The 18,813-nt window shown below is 48.1% G+C and overlaps 1 protein-coding gene and 1 long non-coding RNA gene across 4 annotated transcripts in view; one reads left to right on the top strand and one right to left on the bottom strand.

Annotated features, from left to right (window-relative positions):
- LOC148683480 (uncharacterized) overlaps positions 1-13,751 on the bottom strand; it is a 26,759-nt gene extending 13,008 nt beyond the window's left edge. For 2 of the 3 annotated variants that reach the window (XR_015946966.1, XR_015946967.1), the window contains exons 1-2: positions 12,673-13,751; positions 7,075-7,175 (exon numbers count right to left, since the gene is read on the bottom strand). This is a non-coding gene — a long non-coding RNA (uncharacterized LOC148683480). Of the gene's footprint in view, positions 1-7,074; positions 7,176-11,208; positions 12,401-12,672 lie in introns of those variants that run through there. The other variant, XR_015946968.1, reaches the window with a different exon arrangement.
- On the top strand, positions 13,751-18,813 carry ZNF703 (zinc finger protein 703). The gene is made up of 2 exons (XM_035140057.3): positions 13,751-15,143; positions 16,092-18,813. Exons 1-2 carry the CDS (start codon positions 14,853-14,855, stop codon positions 17,535-17,537), a joined length of 1,737 nt encoding a protein of 578 aa, XP_034995948.2. The 5' UTR covers positions 13,751-14,852; the 3' UTR covers positions 17,538-18,813.

Genomic DNA, 18,813 nt, shown 5'->3' with positions numbered 1-18,813 from the left:
AGGGTGGCGAGCCCCATCTGCCCCTCATTTTCCTCTACAGTACATGCACAAACTGCCTTCTTGATCGTGGCACCCACTATTGGTCTCATCCACTCCATCCGCTGGTGCCTGTAGTGATGGTCAACAACTTGATGGACTTTAAAAGGACATTAGGCAAGTCCATGGAGGATACAGCTGCCAATGGCCACTAGTCATCATGGCAATGTGGTGCCTCCAGTACCATTTGCTGGGGGGTTACGGGTGTGAGTGTGCTATTGTGCGCCCAACCTACTTGTCAGTTTTCCAAACACCTCTGACTGGCTGTTCACCGTGAGACCAGAAGGATGAACTGGGTGGGACTTTAGACTGATCCAGAAGGCCTCGTTTTATAGTCTTCTGCTTGAACCTGGTAAGTTATGCATACAAAGCACACACTCCATCACTGACCAAGAACCGTTTCCCCAGGGAGGAACGGCGAATGGGTGAGCACAAGGATCTTGCCTCCTCGACATCAGCTGCAGTGGAAATTCCAAAGGAGGAAAAGGTGAGAAATGGAACAAAGGGGTAAGAATCAGATTGGGAAGAAGTCTGGAAGAGACTGGGAAACCTTCAGGGGTAGATCCTGCAATATATGGGGTGAAAAGGAACAGGGAACGGCACATTATGATGGGCAGGTGGAAAATCATGAGCAGAACTAAGCGGAAAGTATCAGGAGGACCCAGAATAGGAAGTAGCTGATTAAAGGACCAGGAAGTCTCTTGCAGGAAATTTGCAACAGAAATCTCTTCCTTCCTCAATATATGAAGATCAGACTTGAAACAGAAAGGATATGCCCTGCCAAAATAAAATACCCTTCTGAACAAAGTGTTTCTTTAAAAGCACAGGTGTGACTTTGACAACAGGATACTATGACGGGCATCTTCTACCATGGTCCCTGCGGAATGTGAAGCATCATCTATTGGTTGCTTCAGACCCAGCATTTTGCCCAGGATTTCCTAGACCCACAAGATCAGGCCGTTATTCCTGAGTTCCTGTTTTCACCTGTTTCAGTTCTTTTATCATGCTGCCTGTTTTTATTACAAAGTTTCACTAGCTCTATGTTTTTGTTGTATACCAAAGTCTCCCGGATTCTTTGGGGGGAAGCCACAACTGCTTAAAGTGGTGTGATACTGCTTTAAATATATACTGCACTTGGAGCCAAAGTGTCCATCATATCCTGGCTTTTCAAAAGGTTTTTAAAAAAACTGTTTTAGGATATGTGTAATGAGAAAACATGAGTTTGCCACTGATGATGATAGCTTCCTTCAAAGAGTTAGGGCATTGGCCACCACAAAAATCACTTGGGGAAGCCAGTGTTACTCCTTTATCCATCATTACTGACATGTTTCCTGTGCTAGTGACTCTGCAGACAGGTCTGTTATTGATGGACCTTTTCCAGTGGTCTCTTGCCATCACTTACAGCCTGTGTGTGTGTGTGTGTGTGTGTGTGTTTTCATTCTTTCAAGTGAAAAAACAAAACAAAACATTGGTTATCATTGGGGTGGGTGGAGAAGCCCTTTTGAAAGCCCTTTTTTGTGTGCGGAATGCCTTTAAACTACTGGAACGAGGCCGGAAATATGTGCAAGGCGTGACAGACACCCTAATCTGTGTGTTCAACACGGAAATCTCACCAACATGTAATTACAAGTTGCTGAAAGATCTTAAATGCAGGAGAGGGAGAGGGAGAGAAAAAACAAAGTCCCTCATTGGGTGGAATTGCATTTCAGTGCAGGGAGCCCAAATGACTGCATGAAAGTTTGAGCACTGGGTAGCCAGAGAGGTCGCTTGTTCCACAAAACAGAAAACTTCACCTTGTGCAGCTTTCCCCATCCCTGTCCATCACGGGCCTTATGGGAGAAACAGTACCAGGTAAATATTTCCCTTCTGTTTTATGCCTTAAGGTACATGAGGCCTCTTATGGCCTGGAATTTAATAGGAACATAATTGGTAGGAAATATGTCTTCTCAAGTAGCACTCTCCCTACTGGAACAGTTGTCTCTTTCTTTTTATCATTCCTGTTAATACCAAAGTTCTGGCTTATATGTCCCCAAAATGGTACCATGCAGAAGAAAGAAAAGGGGTACCAGCATGCTCAGGAGAACACCAAGGCTTGCAAACATGTGTGTGTGTGTGTGTGTGTGTGTGTGTGTGTGTGCATGTGAAGCCTCCTTACATGGGGAAAAGGGAAAGTGGGAAGCAGCAGAGTTCAGATCTGGAACTGGGAGCTGCTCAGCCAAGCCTCAAGCCAAATCCAAAGTGCAAAGGGAGGAAGATTTTGCTGTCTGCAGGAAGAAGAGGAGGAAACAGGAAATGCAGGGGAATTTGAGCAAGGGCAGAGGGCAGAAAGGAAGTGAGGGGTTTGTTTGAAGGCACTTTATCACTTCCATGCCCCTCCCCATTTTGTTTTTTCCCCTGCAGCTGGTGCAACGTCCCACACCAACATCACTCCCGTTTCCAAAGGGGTGAGGGCGATCTGGGGAGCAACCGCAGTGTGGGGTCCCTCCTGGCCCAAGGCAAGCTTTGCCTCACATGATTCGACAAATAACAACATACTTCACATTACCGCTCCCATCCTCAAGGTCTTTTCTTTGAAGTTAAGTCCTATTGATTTTGGTGGAGTGAACTTTTAAGTAAGCACGCTAAAGATTACAGCCTTGTTCTGTTCTCCAGTATATATGGTTCAGCAGTACTTGGAGTGTACTTGGGGAAAGTGCCTTTCCTTCAAGGAACCACCAGGACAAACAGTCGGGTGAGGGGCTGGAGGGGGTGAAGTTCTTGTTGAAGGTGGGAGCAATTCCCCTTACCATGCCTCAACTCTAGAACCCCTTATAAGGGGGAAGAGCCACAGTGGCTTTCCATCCAAGATGACTTCAGGCATATCACACTAGCCAGTCACAAAGGAACTGCTACAGTATTTCTACAGCAGGATATAAACTCAATAAATAAATAAGTAAGTCTTGTGAGGACTATTTGTCTTTACATGCGAATGGTGTATCATGAGAAAATGGAAACAAGCAGTTTGAACAATCCAAGTGCACCATTTGTGCACCTTGAGTTTTTTTATGTTCAAATTACAGATGCAAAGAGTGCTTTTAGCCCATGGAAATGAGCTAAGTCCTTCACTGTGCCTTCCCCTATGCATAACCATTTTTCAGAGCTAGACAATCAGATATTAAATCACTCTGAAAGATCATGTCTAAGAACCTGGGGTGGGGGACTATTCTGTTGAGTTCATGGTGGGTTTTGTTTGATTTCCATTATCCATTTGTTAGTTTTTCCTTTTAAGTCATATACTCTCTTTTTTTAAGGCACTTTCTATTGTGTTGCCTTTTCTTTCCAAGAAATCACAAAAATATGCAACAGGAATATGGAAAGCTGTGTCGTTCCAAATCTACAGCATTATTATCTGACTGACTCTCCAGGGTTCCTGACAGGGTTTTTCCCAAAACCACCCGGAGACGCCAGGGATTGAACCTGGGAGCTTCTTGTGCTCTGCCACTGAGCTGCAGCCCTTCCCCAACCATGAGGACTACAAAAAGCTGTCTTGCAGGACCAGGCATCGGACTTCGCATACCCTAGCCCAAATAATAAGAGACCAATGAGACTGGTTTGGGGTCAAAACAGGCCACAACTTTATTGAACGATCCAGGTCGATCCAGGTGGGGGTTCCTAAGACTTACATCCAATAGCGTGACCCCCACAGGGACTGCTGTCTGGGAAAGTGCCTTCGGCCCTGACCCCCGCCTAGGCACATGGACATGACCACTCCCCCAGGATCCCTTTAACGGGATACCCCAGCGTTTGGAGGGGCAGGCAGAGACCACAACCCTCTTAGAATTTTGAAGTGTCAGGCATAGCTCAAGTGGCTTTAGGCCAAACGTAGCAGAGTTTTCCTGCACAGCGCAGAAGCTAGTTGAGGTGGAAATGACTAGTTGGCTAGACGCAGAATAACTATTTACAGGATTTATTAAAAGAAAATAAAACCAGCAGAGTTTCTGCATACAAAGCAAAGCAAAATAAATCCTCTCTGTCTCTCTCTCTCCAACCACACGCAGCACTCCTACTCCTAACACCCAACAAGAAACAACTGTGCTAGCATTCCTAGATAACAGAGTTCAGTGCTGGTCATTAACCAATCAGAGAGTAGTTTCCAGGCCAGGCAGACCTTGGCTTTCTGCCAAGAGTAAATTGACACTGCCTTGAGTTAATTGTGTGAAGCCAGAATCTGTAAGTTTCCCATGAGAACCAATTAACAGAAACTGAACAAACCTTCCCTCCATCCAAAGCAAAGGATTGCTCCAATGCTCAACCAGTTGTTGACGACTGCCATCAGGTAGGCAGAAGCACCAGGTTAGTGCCTTGAAGGACGGCAACCACCATAGCCACAGCAAAGTCATTGACTATCAGCTTAAAACCGAGGGTAGGTGGGCGGGGGAACCTGGCGCAGGAACAAACAGGCTGAGCCCCCAGGGGCTTGCCAAAGCAGGGAGCAGGCCAGGAAACAGCTGCTGATAGGCAGAGGGTTCTTATGCCCTCTCTGCCAATCAGGAAGGGCACAGTCAGCTTGAATTCCCTCCAGTGGAGCCTCCTCCATCCTGCAATGCCGCCACACAAAAAGGGTGAGCCGGTTTATAGGTATCTTTCCCTGCATCAGATGCTCTACCAATGAGGTTAGTGGATGAATTACCCAGATGGTTAGTGCTGTGCTCAGGATAGTAGAAGCAGAGTGTATGTTTAAAAGGAAGGAATAATCAGAAATAATAATTCCCCATAATAGTCTGTTGAACAGCATTCATCATCATCATCTTTGATCTCCTGATGACAGTTTGTTGCTGCTGAAACTACCTTGAGCTGGCAGCTTTCTCGCCAATAAACTAGCAACAGTCCCTGCTCGTTGTTTCACTACCTTTCCTCTTGATTGCCAGCTTTGGACACTTTTATTCATTAAGAAAAATGTCCCTGAAAGCCATCAAAACAAGGGTGCTTTAATTATTCTTATACATTTGGATGCTTTCGGCAAAATAAACTCTCAGGTAGTGAAGGGACTTTGGAATAAAGTAGACAGTTAAAATAAACCACATTGAAAAAGCAAGTTGGCTAGAGGAATTTTTGGCAATAGGACACACACACACACACACACATAAATAAATAAAAAATAGGGTGCAATAACTTAAGAACTCTTGACAGCCCAGAAACTCCCAAATAAAATTTTTGTTTGATATGCCAAAAGCCATAAAGGTGACCTTAAACCCAGTATCCAACCGCTGGCAGTGGCTAGCGCAACTCATGACTGAAGAAATATGTAATAGCCTAAGATTTAAAATGATATATCAAACGCTTTCGATTCTATCCATATTTTATTGTTGAAAGGGCATTGTCAGATGAGCCTTTGATCACATTTGATGAAACTTCTTCATATTCCTCTGCGTCAGTTCTGCTGTGGTGAAGCATTCTGTTTCAGATGCAAGAATTTAGAGGAATACATAAAATCAAGAAGCTACATCTGAACTAGTGCAACAAGACTGTTTACATGTTGTCCACCACCTCCTTAGCATAGGGAGGGTATCATTTGGTGCTTCGCTTCAGGCATCAAAATGTCTTGGGCCAGCTCCACCATTCATTTTCTCATTGCTTTGGAATTCTCTTTACATCACCAGCTATCATCTCATCCCTGTTCCAGCTGCTGAAGAGACAAGCTATTTAAACAAAACTAAAAACAAATGTGAACAATGACTTATCTCTTCAGCAGCAAGAACAGAGGCTATGAAAATGATCTGAAAAGATCCTGTGTGATTCCTGCCCATGCACAGAACCCTTCTGCTTTGGTCATCCAGCCAGCATGACTTAGAGATGTAGGCATTAGTAGATTCGAAACTTCCCATGCCTCAAGCCCATCTGCTGCTTCCTAGTTACATTATGATGCAGAAATAGTACACAGTCATAATCATTGCTGTCTTTGCTCTTGCAAGCTCTAGGTTTTTTGTGGAGCGGGGAGACGTAAATGGAAGAAATTTGGCTCAGCGCACACATTTAAAGGTGAATCCACTTAACTGAGACTTCTTGAGACTTCCTCACACAAACCAAACTGCAGTCGGTCTCTGAAATTCGTATTCCTCTGAATTCTGCACTACAGTTCTCCAACCGAAACAGTGTCTTGTGAACATGTGGATATTGGCAGGAATTCACATTAAAATGCTGGAAATGTTCAATGAGGTAGGTAGGTAGGTAGATTGGTTGGTTGGTTAAAAGACAGAAAAGTGATGAAGAAATATGAAGAACTGAAGCACTGGGAAAATAAAAAACGGAGAAACTAAAATGGGGCATGTTCACCCACCTGTACCTGTGAAAGGAGTCATTCACATATGATTACCTGCCCCACCTTTGTGTGTGCATATTTCTTTGTCATTTTCTTCCAACTTGAATTACTCTTAAGCAATTGTTATGTTTTGCTTTGCTGCTTTTGTTGTTGCTGCTGTTTTCCTTCCCTTCCCTTTCCTTCCCTCCTCCCCCCGCTTTGTTCTTGCTTCTCTCCTGAACTTGAATGGCTCCCCTTTGAGAGAAACACACACACACACACACACACACACACACACACACCAACAGAGCCAACTCCCATCCCTGCCATCACCGCTGTTCAGTTCGAATCAGGCTTGCGGTCAGTTTCAGAGAAAGGTCTCGCAATGAGGTAGAACTGACAAATCCGACAAGCGGAGTGATTGATTGTGGTTGGGAAAGTGGTACTTGAAGCATGCCATGTGACAAGCCTACTTCGCTCAGGGGAGGCCTGCCAAGTCCTTCTTCCCAGAACTCTGAGCACGTGGGCCCCGGCTGTAATGGGCGGCCGTATATGCTTAATAATAGCAACATTGTTGCAAACTAAAGCATCTGCCAGGATCTAATATGATTAATTATACAGCTTGCTCGCTAGACTTTTTTTCTTTCTTTCTTCAGGAGGTAGCGGTAACCTAAAACCTGTGTTCTGCAATTGAGGGAAGGCATGGCAAGGCTCTGATTCCTAGGAATGGACGCTCATGGGTCTGCGATGTGTCTACTCACAGTCAGGAAAGCTCTCCTGGAAGCCTTTTCATCTCCATCCTGCCCAGCCGCTCAGCCAACAATTGCCGTGTGGTGTTCCATTGGCAAATTCCACGCCGTCGCTTAGAAATACATAAAAGGAAGTGGGAAACTGTCAAACAATCTGAGTTATAAATCTGTTAGTGGTGTGGCATGCCAATCAGAGAGGCAGGTTTGCTGGGGTTTCAGCGGGTAATTTGTTCCAGATAAGCCATGGGTTTTTTTTTTAATTTTTATTTTTAAATATCGTAGCAATTACATCACCCCAAACATACCATGTACTCACCCTTTCAATTTTCCACCCAACGGACTGACAGACTGGTTCAGTCTGTGCTGGCTGATATAATGCTTCCTTTATACATGAGAATTCATCTGACTGAGGCGATGATTCTCCAAACCACATACTTCAGGGCAATCTTTGCCAGCCTGGTGCCCTGCAGATGTTTTGGACTACAATTCCCATTGGCTCCAGCCAACACGACCATGCTGCTGAGCTGATGGGAGCTGTAGTCCAAGAACATCTGCAGGGCATCAAGTTGGCAAAGGCTGCTTCACACAGAACACGCTGAACTGAACATGGAAAGAAAGGCCTGAGGGCTGGACTCAAGGACTTCAAGCCCACAGAAATTCAACCGGTGAATTTGTTCCCAAAGATAAAATTGCAGAAGCTGTTTGGGGAAACAGGCTAACCATAATTGAAAATAATATGTTGCTTTGCACACCTCAATTATCTGACTGCTGAGGTTCCAGCACTTACTTTGGGATTCGGTTTCCTTGGAATTGGGTTACTGGAGACTGATTGGTGTTTTGTAATATAAGATTTATTTACACATATATGCCAAAGGAACTTCAGAGGAAGAGTACAATGTGAAACAGCTGAATTATAATTCACCAAGATGTTTGATGTCATCACTTGTGGGTTACATTGAGACATGTTTCACATAGCTCACCAATGCCAGAATATGTGTGCTATCTAGGACTGTTTCTTGCAAACAGTTCCCTGCCAAACTACAAGTATTGATAAAATCACCCCAGCAGTTATCACCAGCCTGCTACTGCTTAAGGATAAAGGTATACTTAAAGGTATGTCTCATTGCCATTCAACTCCAGCTTTACCATTTATATTCTTATATATCTGCCAAGTAAGATATATTGCACCACTGGAGGCCTCCTTTTAATTCTCACTGTCACCTGGAATTGAGCTTCAGGTGTATCCAATGCTAGCTCAACTCAGAGTGGAGCCATTGAAGTTAATGGACATGGCTGATTCAGGTTCATTCGTTCCAATGGGTCTACTTTAAGAAGAACGATAACTAATATAACCACATGTGTCCAGATTCCTTCCTCCTCCTCCCACTTATTTTCCCATCCATCCATTGAGATTGATAGAAACCTCTGGAGATAGGAACTTGCCCATCTTGCTAACTCCATAGAGCACCCTGTAAGTTGATGGCATCATATGTCATGATAATCAGGGCCGGCCCTACTGTTTGAATGTAATGGTAGGGGTTGGCCCTGATTGGGCCATGAGGTGGACATCTTGATTACTGGATGCTGGGAGTTCTGTATGCCATGCAGCTTGCTGTCCTCTGTTGCGGTGCAGGATTCTGTCCTGTCACCAATAATGATGCCTGGTCGGCTTCTGTATGAGGAATCAGAGAATCAGAGAATTGTAGAGTTGGAAGGGAACCTAAGGGTCATCTATTCAAAACCCCTGCAATGTAGGAATCTCAGCTAAAGCATCCATGAGAGATGGCCATCCAAGCTCTGCTTAAAAACCTTCAATGAAGGAGAGTCCACAACATCCCAAGGGAGACTGTTCCACTGTCAAACAGCTCTCACTGTCAGAAAGTTATTCCTGATGTTTAGTTTAGAATCTCCTTTTTGTTTATCTGGAAGCCATTGGTTGGAGTTTTATCCCCCCCCCAAGAGAAGGATAAAACCAGCTTGTTCCCTCTTCCATGTGACAGCCCTTTAGATATTTGAAGATGGCTACCATATCCCCTCTCAGTCTCCTCTTCCCAAGCACCATGGCACCATCTTGTTGTTTGCTTCAGGCAGCCAATGGCCAGCTCTCAATACCACCACAACATTCATCACCATCAAGTAGCAAATTCAAATGCTGTGTAGACAAGATTGGGGATAATACAGGGCCATGGAGAAACAAGGGAGGTATCACCCAAGGGGGAACTATTCATGCTTAGTGGTCACAGAACACTGAGTGTCAGTTCGGAACAAAAAATGAAAATGTGGACAAAGAATGGAATAGAATAACTTGCAAGTAAGTGTGGCTGGTCATTGTGAATGGCTGATAGGAACACTACAGTAAGGAAGTAAGCATATTCTGCAACATTTCCTTGCAGGATTCACTTGTAATAAGAGTTTCCCATAAGAAACCCTGCAGCTATGGTCCTACTGTATAATACCCATGGACGCAACAAGGTTGTAGCCACAAACTCCCACACAGAGGAGACCCATTAAAATTGGTGGGTCCAAGTTAACCATGCCTCTTAATTTCAACAGGTCTACTTTGAGTATGAGTAGCATTGGTTACAGCTCATAATTGGGGGGTGGGGGTTAGTTTGCTAGAGCCACTTTTCCTCAGCTATGCCTAGCCATGTGAGTGCTCTAACTCGTATCAGGCACATGCTGAAATCTTAGCTCCACAGTCACTTGACTCAGCTGAGGCTTTGAAGGAATTGCTAAGCTTGTGTCTGGACACATACCTGAGAAGCATTCGCAACTCAGACATCTCACAGTGGCTTTGTGGTGTCAGCCATCACTTTGAAATGATTGTGTGTGAACCTGCCTTTGGAGATGTCCCAGCCGCCAAGATTTATGGCAATATTCTCTGCTGCTCTGGGTGCCATTCATGCCTGCTTTCCACTTGTCGGCAACACTCATCAATCTACCTGACCGCTACTTGATTCTATCTCTGCACTGAATTATTCTCCGACAACTTGTGATTGCTTTTCTCCCCACAGCCCTGAAGAATTGCATGCTAGACGGTAAGAACTTGGTAGTATTCATGGTCGCCTAAAGTGAGTTTTCATTTTCTTGGAAATTCTCTGGTCTCATCAGCATTGTAAAGTCCTACCTCACATTCCATGGGTTCCTTTCAAAGACAAGCCTGCAGTCTGATGTACCAAAACGTAGCTCCTGTGTTAGTCCTACTCAGAGTAGATCCATTGAAATGAATAGACATGAGCCGAGTACAATTTCGCTGGATACACGCCAATTAGTCTGGCTGCAACTGAAAGTTGTTTCCAAGCCTAATTATTGTGGGTGGAGGGATTTGCACTCCTCATTCACTGTAAACTTTACAAAGGTCACCCCACCCTCCCATGGAGAGTCTAAAGGTAAAGGGACCCCTGACCATTAGGTCAAGTCGCGGGCGACTCTGGGGTTGCGGCGCTCATCTCGCGTTATTGGCCGAGGGAGCCAGCGTACAGCTTTCAGGTCCTGTGGCCAGCATGACTAAGACGCTCCTGGTGAAACCAGAGTAGCGCACGAAAAACACTATTTACCTTCCCACTGGAGTGGTACCTATTTATCTACTTGCACTGCCATGCTTTCGAACTGCTAGGTTGGCAGGAGCTGGGACCGAGCAACGGGAGCTCACCCCATCGCAGGGATTCAAACCGCCGACCTTCTGATCGGCAAGCCCTAGGCTCTGTGGTTTAACCCACAGCGCCACCCGGTAGGTAGCTGCAAATCTACCCCATAGTAGGGGCCATAGCTGCCTCTACAGCCACATTTCCCAAAGTTGGAAAAGAGCCTTCTGGAAAAATCCCAATCAGTTCCAAAGAAAGACAAGAGCTCCCATTGATCCCCTGCTGACTCCTTTCCCCATAAAAGGAGAAAGTATTTGACAATGTCTCGGATAAACCAGGGATTCTTGTTTTGTCCTAATAATGGTGGAACCCAGTGAGACCCAATTTTCAGGAGTGTTTTAAATGTGTCTGAATTGCTCATCTTTGATTGTTGTTATTGTCTTTATGAGTGCAGAGGCCAAAGGGGGAGTGGGCAACCATTTCCACAGGCCCCTGCAACCTAGCAGTGAGTCCCCTTATGCATCATTAACACACAAACAAAGGAGGGCACAACTTTGCACAAAATCTGTATATGCTACTTTATACATCTAGATGCAAATCTGGAAAGAATTACTCAAACAGAAATAGAAATATGTGTCCCCATAGTGGGGTAGACTCTGGTCAGGACATTTTATTTTTATTTATTAGATTTACATATTGCCCTTCATCATAAGATATCAGGGCAGTTCACAGAATAAAATATAGGATAAAAACAAGTTAATAATTAAAACAAAACAGCAAACGCAGCCACATTTAAAAGGCTATAGAATGTTACAGAATATCCACAACATAGATTTGAAGCACATTGCTTCCATCATACAATTCTGGGAACTATAGTTTACTCCCACAGAGCTACAATTCCCAGCACTCTTAACAAATGACAGTTCCCCGTGCTTTATAATGTGCTCAAAATTTATGAGACTGAGTGCCACCCAGATGACCTACTGGATGCCCCTGCTCAGTCTGCATTTCAAGTGCTAATCCTTGATGGGCAATTTCACAGCCCCTGCTCTAATTTCTTATGGCTCCTGACATTTAATCTGGGCTTGGACCAGACAGCCTTCCAAATGGAGGATGCCCATAGCTGCCAAGTTTTCCCTTTTCTCGCGAGGAAGCCTATTCAGCATAAGGGAAAATCCCTTAAAAAAAGGGATAACTTGGCAGCTATGAGGATGCCATTGAGGACTGCCCTTTGCAAAACAAGACACTTGACCCCCTTGACATAGGTACCAACTCCCTAGAGCCCTGGGTACCCAAACACCCACAAAATTCCCCCTGAAGGGGCCTTGTTGTTGTTGTTTAGTCGTTTAGTCGTGTCCGACTCTTCGTGACCCCATGGACCATAGCACACCAGGCACTCCTGTCTTGCACTGCCTCCCGCAGTTTGGTCAAACTCATGTTGGTAGCTTCAAGAACACTGTCCAACCATCTTGTCCTCTGTCGTCCCCTTCTCCTTGTGCCCTCCATCTTTCCCAACATCAGGGTCTTTTCCAGGGAGTCTTCTCTTCTCATGAGGTGGCCAAAGTATTGGAGCCTCAGCTTCACGATCTGTCCTTCCAGTGAGCACTCAGGGCTGATTTCCTTAAGAATGGAAAAGTTTGATCTTCTTGCAGTCCATGGGACTCTCAAGAGTCTCCTCCAGCACCATAATTCAAAAGCATCAATTTTTCGGCGATCAGCTTTCTTTATGGTCCAGCTCTCACTTCCATACATCACTACTGGGAAAACCATAGCTTTAACTATACGGACCTTTGTAGGCAAGGTGATGTCTCTGCTTTTTAAGATGCTGTCTAGGTTTGTCATTGCTTTTCTCCCAAGAAGCAGGATGAAGGGGCCAGGCACCCACAAATTTTGGTGCCCTGCATGGAACCCACAGCCCCGGGCACCCACGGTCACAGGACCAAGCTGGCACTCCTGCTTGGTCGCCACAAAAGGCAAAAAGGGGAAAGTGGGGCTATAAGGTTAAAAAACAAACAAATCATGGTACCTGTGCTGAAGTTTGAAGGTCTGACTAGTGAGACTTTCTTTCAAGTAAATAGGCGGTAACTCGGAGGCACAACACCCGCTTTTCCTTTATGTCCATCTGTTTTGTTTAATGATTTTTATATACCACTCAACTGTGAACAAAAACCACACACCCTCAAATCAGTTTACAAAAATAAAAAATAAAATTATCAATTAAAAAACCAAGCTTTTCCAAAATTATTCCATATGATTAAAAACAACAGTAGCTACGGTAAAAAGAAATGCAACACAGGTGACTTCTATCTACATGTCTGGATAGGCTTGAGCAAAAACAAAAAGGTGCCTGCCTGGTGCCAATAAGGCAGGGGGTTCCAAAAGGTAGATACATGCAGAAAGCCCCAGGTTCAATCTTCAGCTTTTCCAGCAAGGGCTGAGAATGCCCCCTGCCTGAAACTCTGCAGAGCTGTTCCTGCTGCCCATCAGTGTGGACAATGCAGGGCTAGATGGACCAATGGTCTGGCAGGGGTCAGCAAACTTTTTCAGCAGGGGGCTGGTCCACTGTCCCTCAGAACTTGTGGGGGGCTGGACTATATTTTGGAAAGGGAAAAAAAATAAACGAATTCCTATGCCCCACAAATTACCCAGAGATGCATTTTAAATAAAAGGACACATTATACTCATGTAAAAACATACCGATTCCCGTACCGTCCGAGGGCCGGATTTAGGAGGCGATTGGGCCGAATCTGGCCCCCGGGCCTTAGTTTGCCTACCCATGGGCTAGGTAGAAGGCAGATTCCTGTGTTCCTGTGCCTAGGATGACCACAGTGGCAGATTCTAAAGGCCCTCTAGTAAATCCATATTATGGGATTGGGCCTGAGCACAAGTGGCTGGAAGGCTGCTGCTGCAAGCAGGCCTTGCTTGAGGGTTTCACAAGAGAACAGGATGCTGGGCAGCCTAGCTTTTGGTGTGATCCTTCAGGGCTCAGTCAGTCTTTTTATGTTCTTAATTTTGAAGCTCACCATTCCACATCCTTAGCTATTTAACCTGCAGACTGGCATCAGAAGAGCATATTTTAGACCCGTGACCTTTCATTTTTCCTTTTCTTTCTTTTCATGTGGCGCTTATCTCCACTTTTCCTCCTGGAAGGAAGCCCAAAACAACTACAGTACCAGCAAAACAAACATAGAGCAACTCAATAAACACAACATCCGGTTGTCTCCAATGCTAGCGCTACTCAGAGTGGACCTCTTGAAGTTAATGGACCTGACTGAGGTTCATTGCATTAACCTCAATGGGTCTACTCTGAGCTTAGTTGGAAACAACCCATAGAAAGAATGTAGTGAAAATGGCATGCAAGGCTGCATACACGCCATACTTAAAGCACACGACTTCCCCCAAAATTGTCCTGGGGACTGCAGTTTACTCCTAGCAGAATTACAGTTCCCAGCACCCTGCACAAAACTACAGTTCCCAGGATTCTTTGGGGGAAGCCATGTGCTTTCAGTGCACAGAGCTTAGGCAGCTCATTAAAGTAAGTGCCTTCCCCGCTTCTCCAGTGAGGAAAGAATATTACATGTTTTTTTTGTTCTTCCTGAATTCCCGCCTCCTTTAAAAAAGAAAGAACGTAAAGTTTAAAAGTCTTTGCTGCTCAGTTACGTGAAGAAAGGTGAGTACAATGTTTTCCATAGGCACACAACCTTTCCCCCACTGCCTCCCCCCCCTTGAAAGTGTGGGGGGAAGCCAGCCAGCCTCGCCCCTGGGTGCAATCCGGCGAGGGCGAGGGCGCAGCGCCCTTTCGCAAACGCAGCTCCTCGGCTCTCCGAGAGGTGCCAAGACGCGAGAGCGAGCGAGATCCCTTTAAGCCCCACATCTTCCCACTAGGCTAAGCTCCCCCCACCGCCCGATCGCCCCTCCCAGAGCTCCTTGGCCCGTCCCCGATTGGTGGGCAGGGCCGGTGCCTTTGAAGTGTGCTGCAAGATCGGAGCTATTTGACGTGCGGCTCCGGGAACGGGAAGGGCTTTTTTTTTCAAAAGCGGTTATTATTATTATTATTATTTCATTAAAGTCTCGCTGGGGCCGGTGCGCTCGTCTTTGCCGCCGCTCCTGCGTGGCGCCCGGTTCTTGGGCGCTGCGGAGCTCGCCTCTCCTCCCTCCCCCTCCCCAGCCCGGCCCTACCCCACCCCGCCCGGCCCGCTCCCCCAAATGAGCGCTGGCTCGCCCGCTGGATCTAACGCAAGGACATCGCCCACCAGCAGCGGAGGGAAGAGCGCGGCCGCCGCCGTAGCAGCAGCCGCCGCCACCACCTTCTCCTCTTCAGCCCAGGCTCCGGGAGCCGCGTGCCCGGCGCTCTCGCACCTGTCCCCGGAGGACCCCCTGCGCCAGGCGAACCGGCTTCCCATCAGGGTGCTGAAGATGCTGAGCGCCCACAGCGGACACCTCTTGCACCCGGAATACCTGCAGCCCCTCTCCTCCACGCCCGTCAGCCCCATCGAGGTCAGTGCCAGCCAGCTCTTTCCTGCTTTCACTTCTGCCTCTCCACACACGCCGCTCCCCCGACGGCCCGACGGCGAATTTGGCGACGGGAGGGTCCCCCGGCACCGCCGCCACCTCCGGGCGCTTCTCACCTGCGTCCCTCGAGAGCTGCGCCCCGCTTCCCTCGCGTCGGGCCGCGGTGCCTTCGGGAGCCCCACCCTGATCTCTCGCCGTTGCTTGTACTAGAAGTCCGTCTGTTCTCTCTGTGAATTTGTGGAGCCGGACGAGAGAAAATCCTCGCCCGGACTTTCCTTTAAATAGAGTCCCAAGCAAAGAGAGTTATTTGAGTTGTGTGATTTTAACACAGATTCCGACGGCGTAGGAATCGCTTGTTCGTTTCTCGATCTCCCTGGCTGAACTTTGCGAGGCAAGATTCGTGGGCTTTGGCAACGATCGTTGCTCGCGCCCGGAGCCTTTGTGGATCAAAGGCGGGTGATCTCGGGATCCATCGGGGTGGGAAGGAGCGGGGTGGGGGAGGCAGCGAGTGTGAATGTCGAGGCTGCTTGTCTCTCGGTTCGTGGGAGAATCTTTTACCCCGGTTCGGACCCTCCATGAGCCGAGCGCCCGTGGGGAGAGTGAGTGAACCAGCCCGTTTGTGGGGTTTGCAGGAGGGGAAACTTCCGCCCGGTTCCGCCGGAGGGAATTTCCGTAAGGGTGGCGCTCCTAAAAAGAAGCCGGGGGGAGTAGCCTAAAATAGTAGGGGAGTCGAGGCAGGAGTGTTTTTGCAACTAGGGCCGGGAAGGGGAAACTATTTGCAGGATCTCCGCGGTGAGCCCCGGGGGTCTTTCCGAGTTGGTGAGTCCTTTGGGTGGGGGTTGAATTGAGGGTGGGGGCAGTTCCTCCCGACGCGTCCAGCTCTGCGTGGTCTAACCAGCCTCCCTGTCTCCCTCCTTCCCTTGCCTTCCCCAGCTGGACGCGAAGAAGAGCCCTCTGGCGCTGTTGGCGCAAACCTGCTCGCAGATCGGCAAGCCGGACCCTCCGCCCGCCTCCAAACTCAACTCCGGCGCTTCGGCCGGGCTCGCCGGGCCGGACAAGGAGTCAGGGAGCCGCGGCGGCGCCAGCGCCCTCAAGCAGCTTGGCGAGCCGCCGACCGAGGACAAGTCCAGCTTCAAGCCTTATTCCAAAGGCGGCGGAGGCGGCGATCTGCGTAAGGACGGCGGCGGCGGCGGCGGCCAGCCGAACCAGGCCGGGACGGGCGTGGAGAAGACTGGCTTCCGCGTGCCCAGCGCCGCCTGCCCTCCTTTCCCTCCGCACGGAGCAGCCACCGCCTCGTCCTCTTCCACCTCCTCCTCCCCGGGCGGCTCGAGGGGCAGCTCTCCGCAACACGCGGATTGCAAAGGCGCCGACGACAAGAAGGAGATGGATATGTCCGCCAAGGCCAGCCCCGACGGCGCGCAAGGAGTCAGCGGTAGCAGCAGCCGCGCCGGCAGCGGCGCGGGCAGCGTGGAGCCCGGAGCTCATAACGAGGCCGCTTCCGGGCGCAAGTCGGAGCCTCCGGCCCTGAGCGCAGGCCACGTGGCTCCGGTGTCCCCATACAAGCCGGGACACTCGGTGTTTCCTTTGCCCCCCTCCAGCATCGGCTACCACGGCTCCATCGTCGGGGCCTATGCTGGCTACCCGTCCCAGTTTGTGCCCAGCTTGGACCCTACCAAGCCCAGCCTGGTGAGCAGCTTGGGGCTACCGGGCAAGCCCCCCAGCTCCAGCCCTCTGACGGGGGCCTCTCCCCCTTCCTTCATGCAAGGATTATGCCGCGACCCCTATTGCTTGAGCTACCATAGCACCTCGCACTTGGGCACTAGCAACTGTTCCAGCTGCGTGCATGACCCGGGCAGCCTGAAAAGCGGATATCCCTTGGTGTACCCCACGCACCCTCTGCACACCACCCTCTCCAGCGCCACACCCAGCCTACCGGGCCACCCGCTCTACACGTACGGCTTCATGCTTCAGAACGACACCCATCCCCACATATGCAACTGGGTGTCTGCCAGCGGACCCTGCGACAAGAGGTTTTCCACCTCGGAGGAATTGCTGGCCCACTTACGGACCCACACGACACTGCCAGGGGCAGAAAAACTCCTGGCTGGCTACCCTACCTCTGGGCTGGGGTCCGCGGCATCTTGCCACCTGCATCTTCCACCCACCGGCCCCGGGAGCCCCAGCTCATTGCCAGGATCGCTGTCTTTGAGAAGCCCGCACACTTTGGGACTAAGCCGGTACCACCCTTACGGCAAGAGCCACTTGCCCACGGCCGGGGCATTGCCTATGCCCTCTTTGCCCACAGCTGGACCTTACTACTCTCCATATGCCCTTTATGGCCAAAGACTAACCTCAGCCTCTGCACTTGGATATCAGTAACTACAGTTGCCCAGTGTCTGCTGCCTCTCCCTCTTTTTTTCCTGCCCTGGTCCTGGGACTATGTATTTATTTACTGTATGTTAGCTTAAAGCTGGGAATTATAAGTGCATTAATACACCAATGAATCAATGGTATGCAAAAAGTCTGTGTGTCCCCTCCCCCCAAAAATATTGATTATAATAATACCCAACCTAAATCTTTCTCTCTCTCTCTTTTTGCTTGTGGGGGGGCTCTTAATTGCGTTTTCTTTTATCTTTCTTTTAACCCCCTATAATTTTCTTTTTTTAAAAAAAAAATCTCTTGATCCCCCATAAACCATTTGCATGATTCTCAACAAAATGCATCCCTCCTTCCTTTGTCCCCACCCCTATTTTTTTTTAAAGGAAATCGTCGTCCCCCCCTTTTGTACAGTTATCAGAAGTGTAATTATTATTATTATTTTGTCCTTTTGTGTATTGTGTTCCAAGGAAAGGGGCGGCGGGAGGTCAGCTGGGAGATGTTCTGTGGCTTTGTTCTAGCTGCAAGATGGGAAGAGCATCACTTGCCATGCGGTGGTGAGATGCACTTTGCTGGTGGGTTGTAAGCAAGGAAGGATCCCAGCCTCTGCCGCCGGCTTTGGTTCTAAGGACTACTCCATCTTAAGTTGGGTGCCCTCTCTCTTCATAAAGTCAGGTGCTCTGAGCTTTGAGAGTTGGTGGGTGCCCTGTATTAGAGGCGAGGGCTGACGTGCCAGTCATCCTGGTGCTTGGATGTTGCTGATGATACTTGAAGCCCAGAAAGAGTGATGAGCAAGTTGATCCATCACAGGGACACCTGCCACAATTTTTCTGAGGTGGTTCTTCTTTTGTTTGTTTTGGTGTTTTGTTTTGTTTTTAAAGACCTGGATTTAAATAAAATTGGCAAGCACCCTCGAGGGACTGGAACTGAAGACCTTCTTTTTTTCTTTCAACATGCACCAAATGAAGAACTCAAAATAACTTTTGCTTAGCCTAGTTCAAGCTGGATCCTTTTAAAGAGTCTGGCTAGCCCCCAGGGGCCAGTTGCATCCTCAACTGCAGGCTCAAATCTACATACCAAAAAAACCATCCAATCCTCCCTAATTCCCCAATTTATCTTGACCTATGGGAATGGAACTGTCATTAGGTTGTGGAGCCCCATCCTCACCCCCCACCCCCAGTCTTAACGCAGCGCGGAAGGCTGCGGATAATTTTGGGTGATAAGAGCTCCATCCTGGTAAGTCTTATTTTGTTAATAAATGAATACTTGGCTATATCTA

Source organism: Zootoca vivipara, chromosome 14, assembly GCF_965207765.1.
Source record: "Zootoca vivipara chromosome 14, rZooViv2.hap1.1, whole genome shotgun sequence".
NCBI lineage: Eukaryota > Metazoa > Chordata > Lepidosauria > Squamata > Lacertidae > Zootoca > Zootoca vivipara.
This window is presented reverse-complemented; position numbering and strand designations above follow the sequence as displayed.

Coding starts and splice junctions, on each gene's coding strand:
- ZNF703 (XM_035140057.3), top strand. CDS start 14,853: ATGAGCGCTGGCTCGCCCGCTGGATCTAACGCAAGGACATCGCCCACC. Junction 15,144..16,091: donor CGCCCGTCAGCCCCATCGAG/GTCAGTGCCAGC, acceptor TGCCTTCCCCAG/CTGGACGCGAAGAAGAGCCC.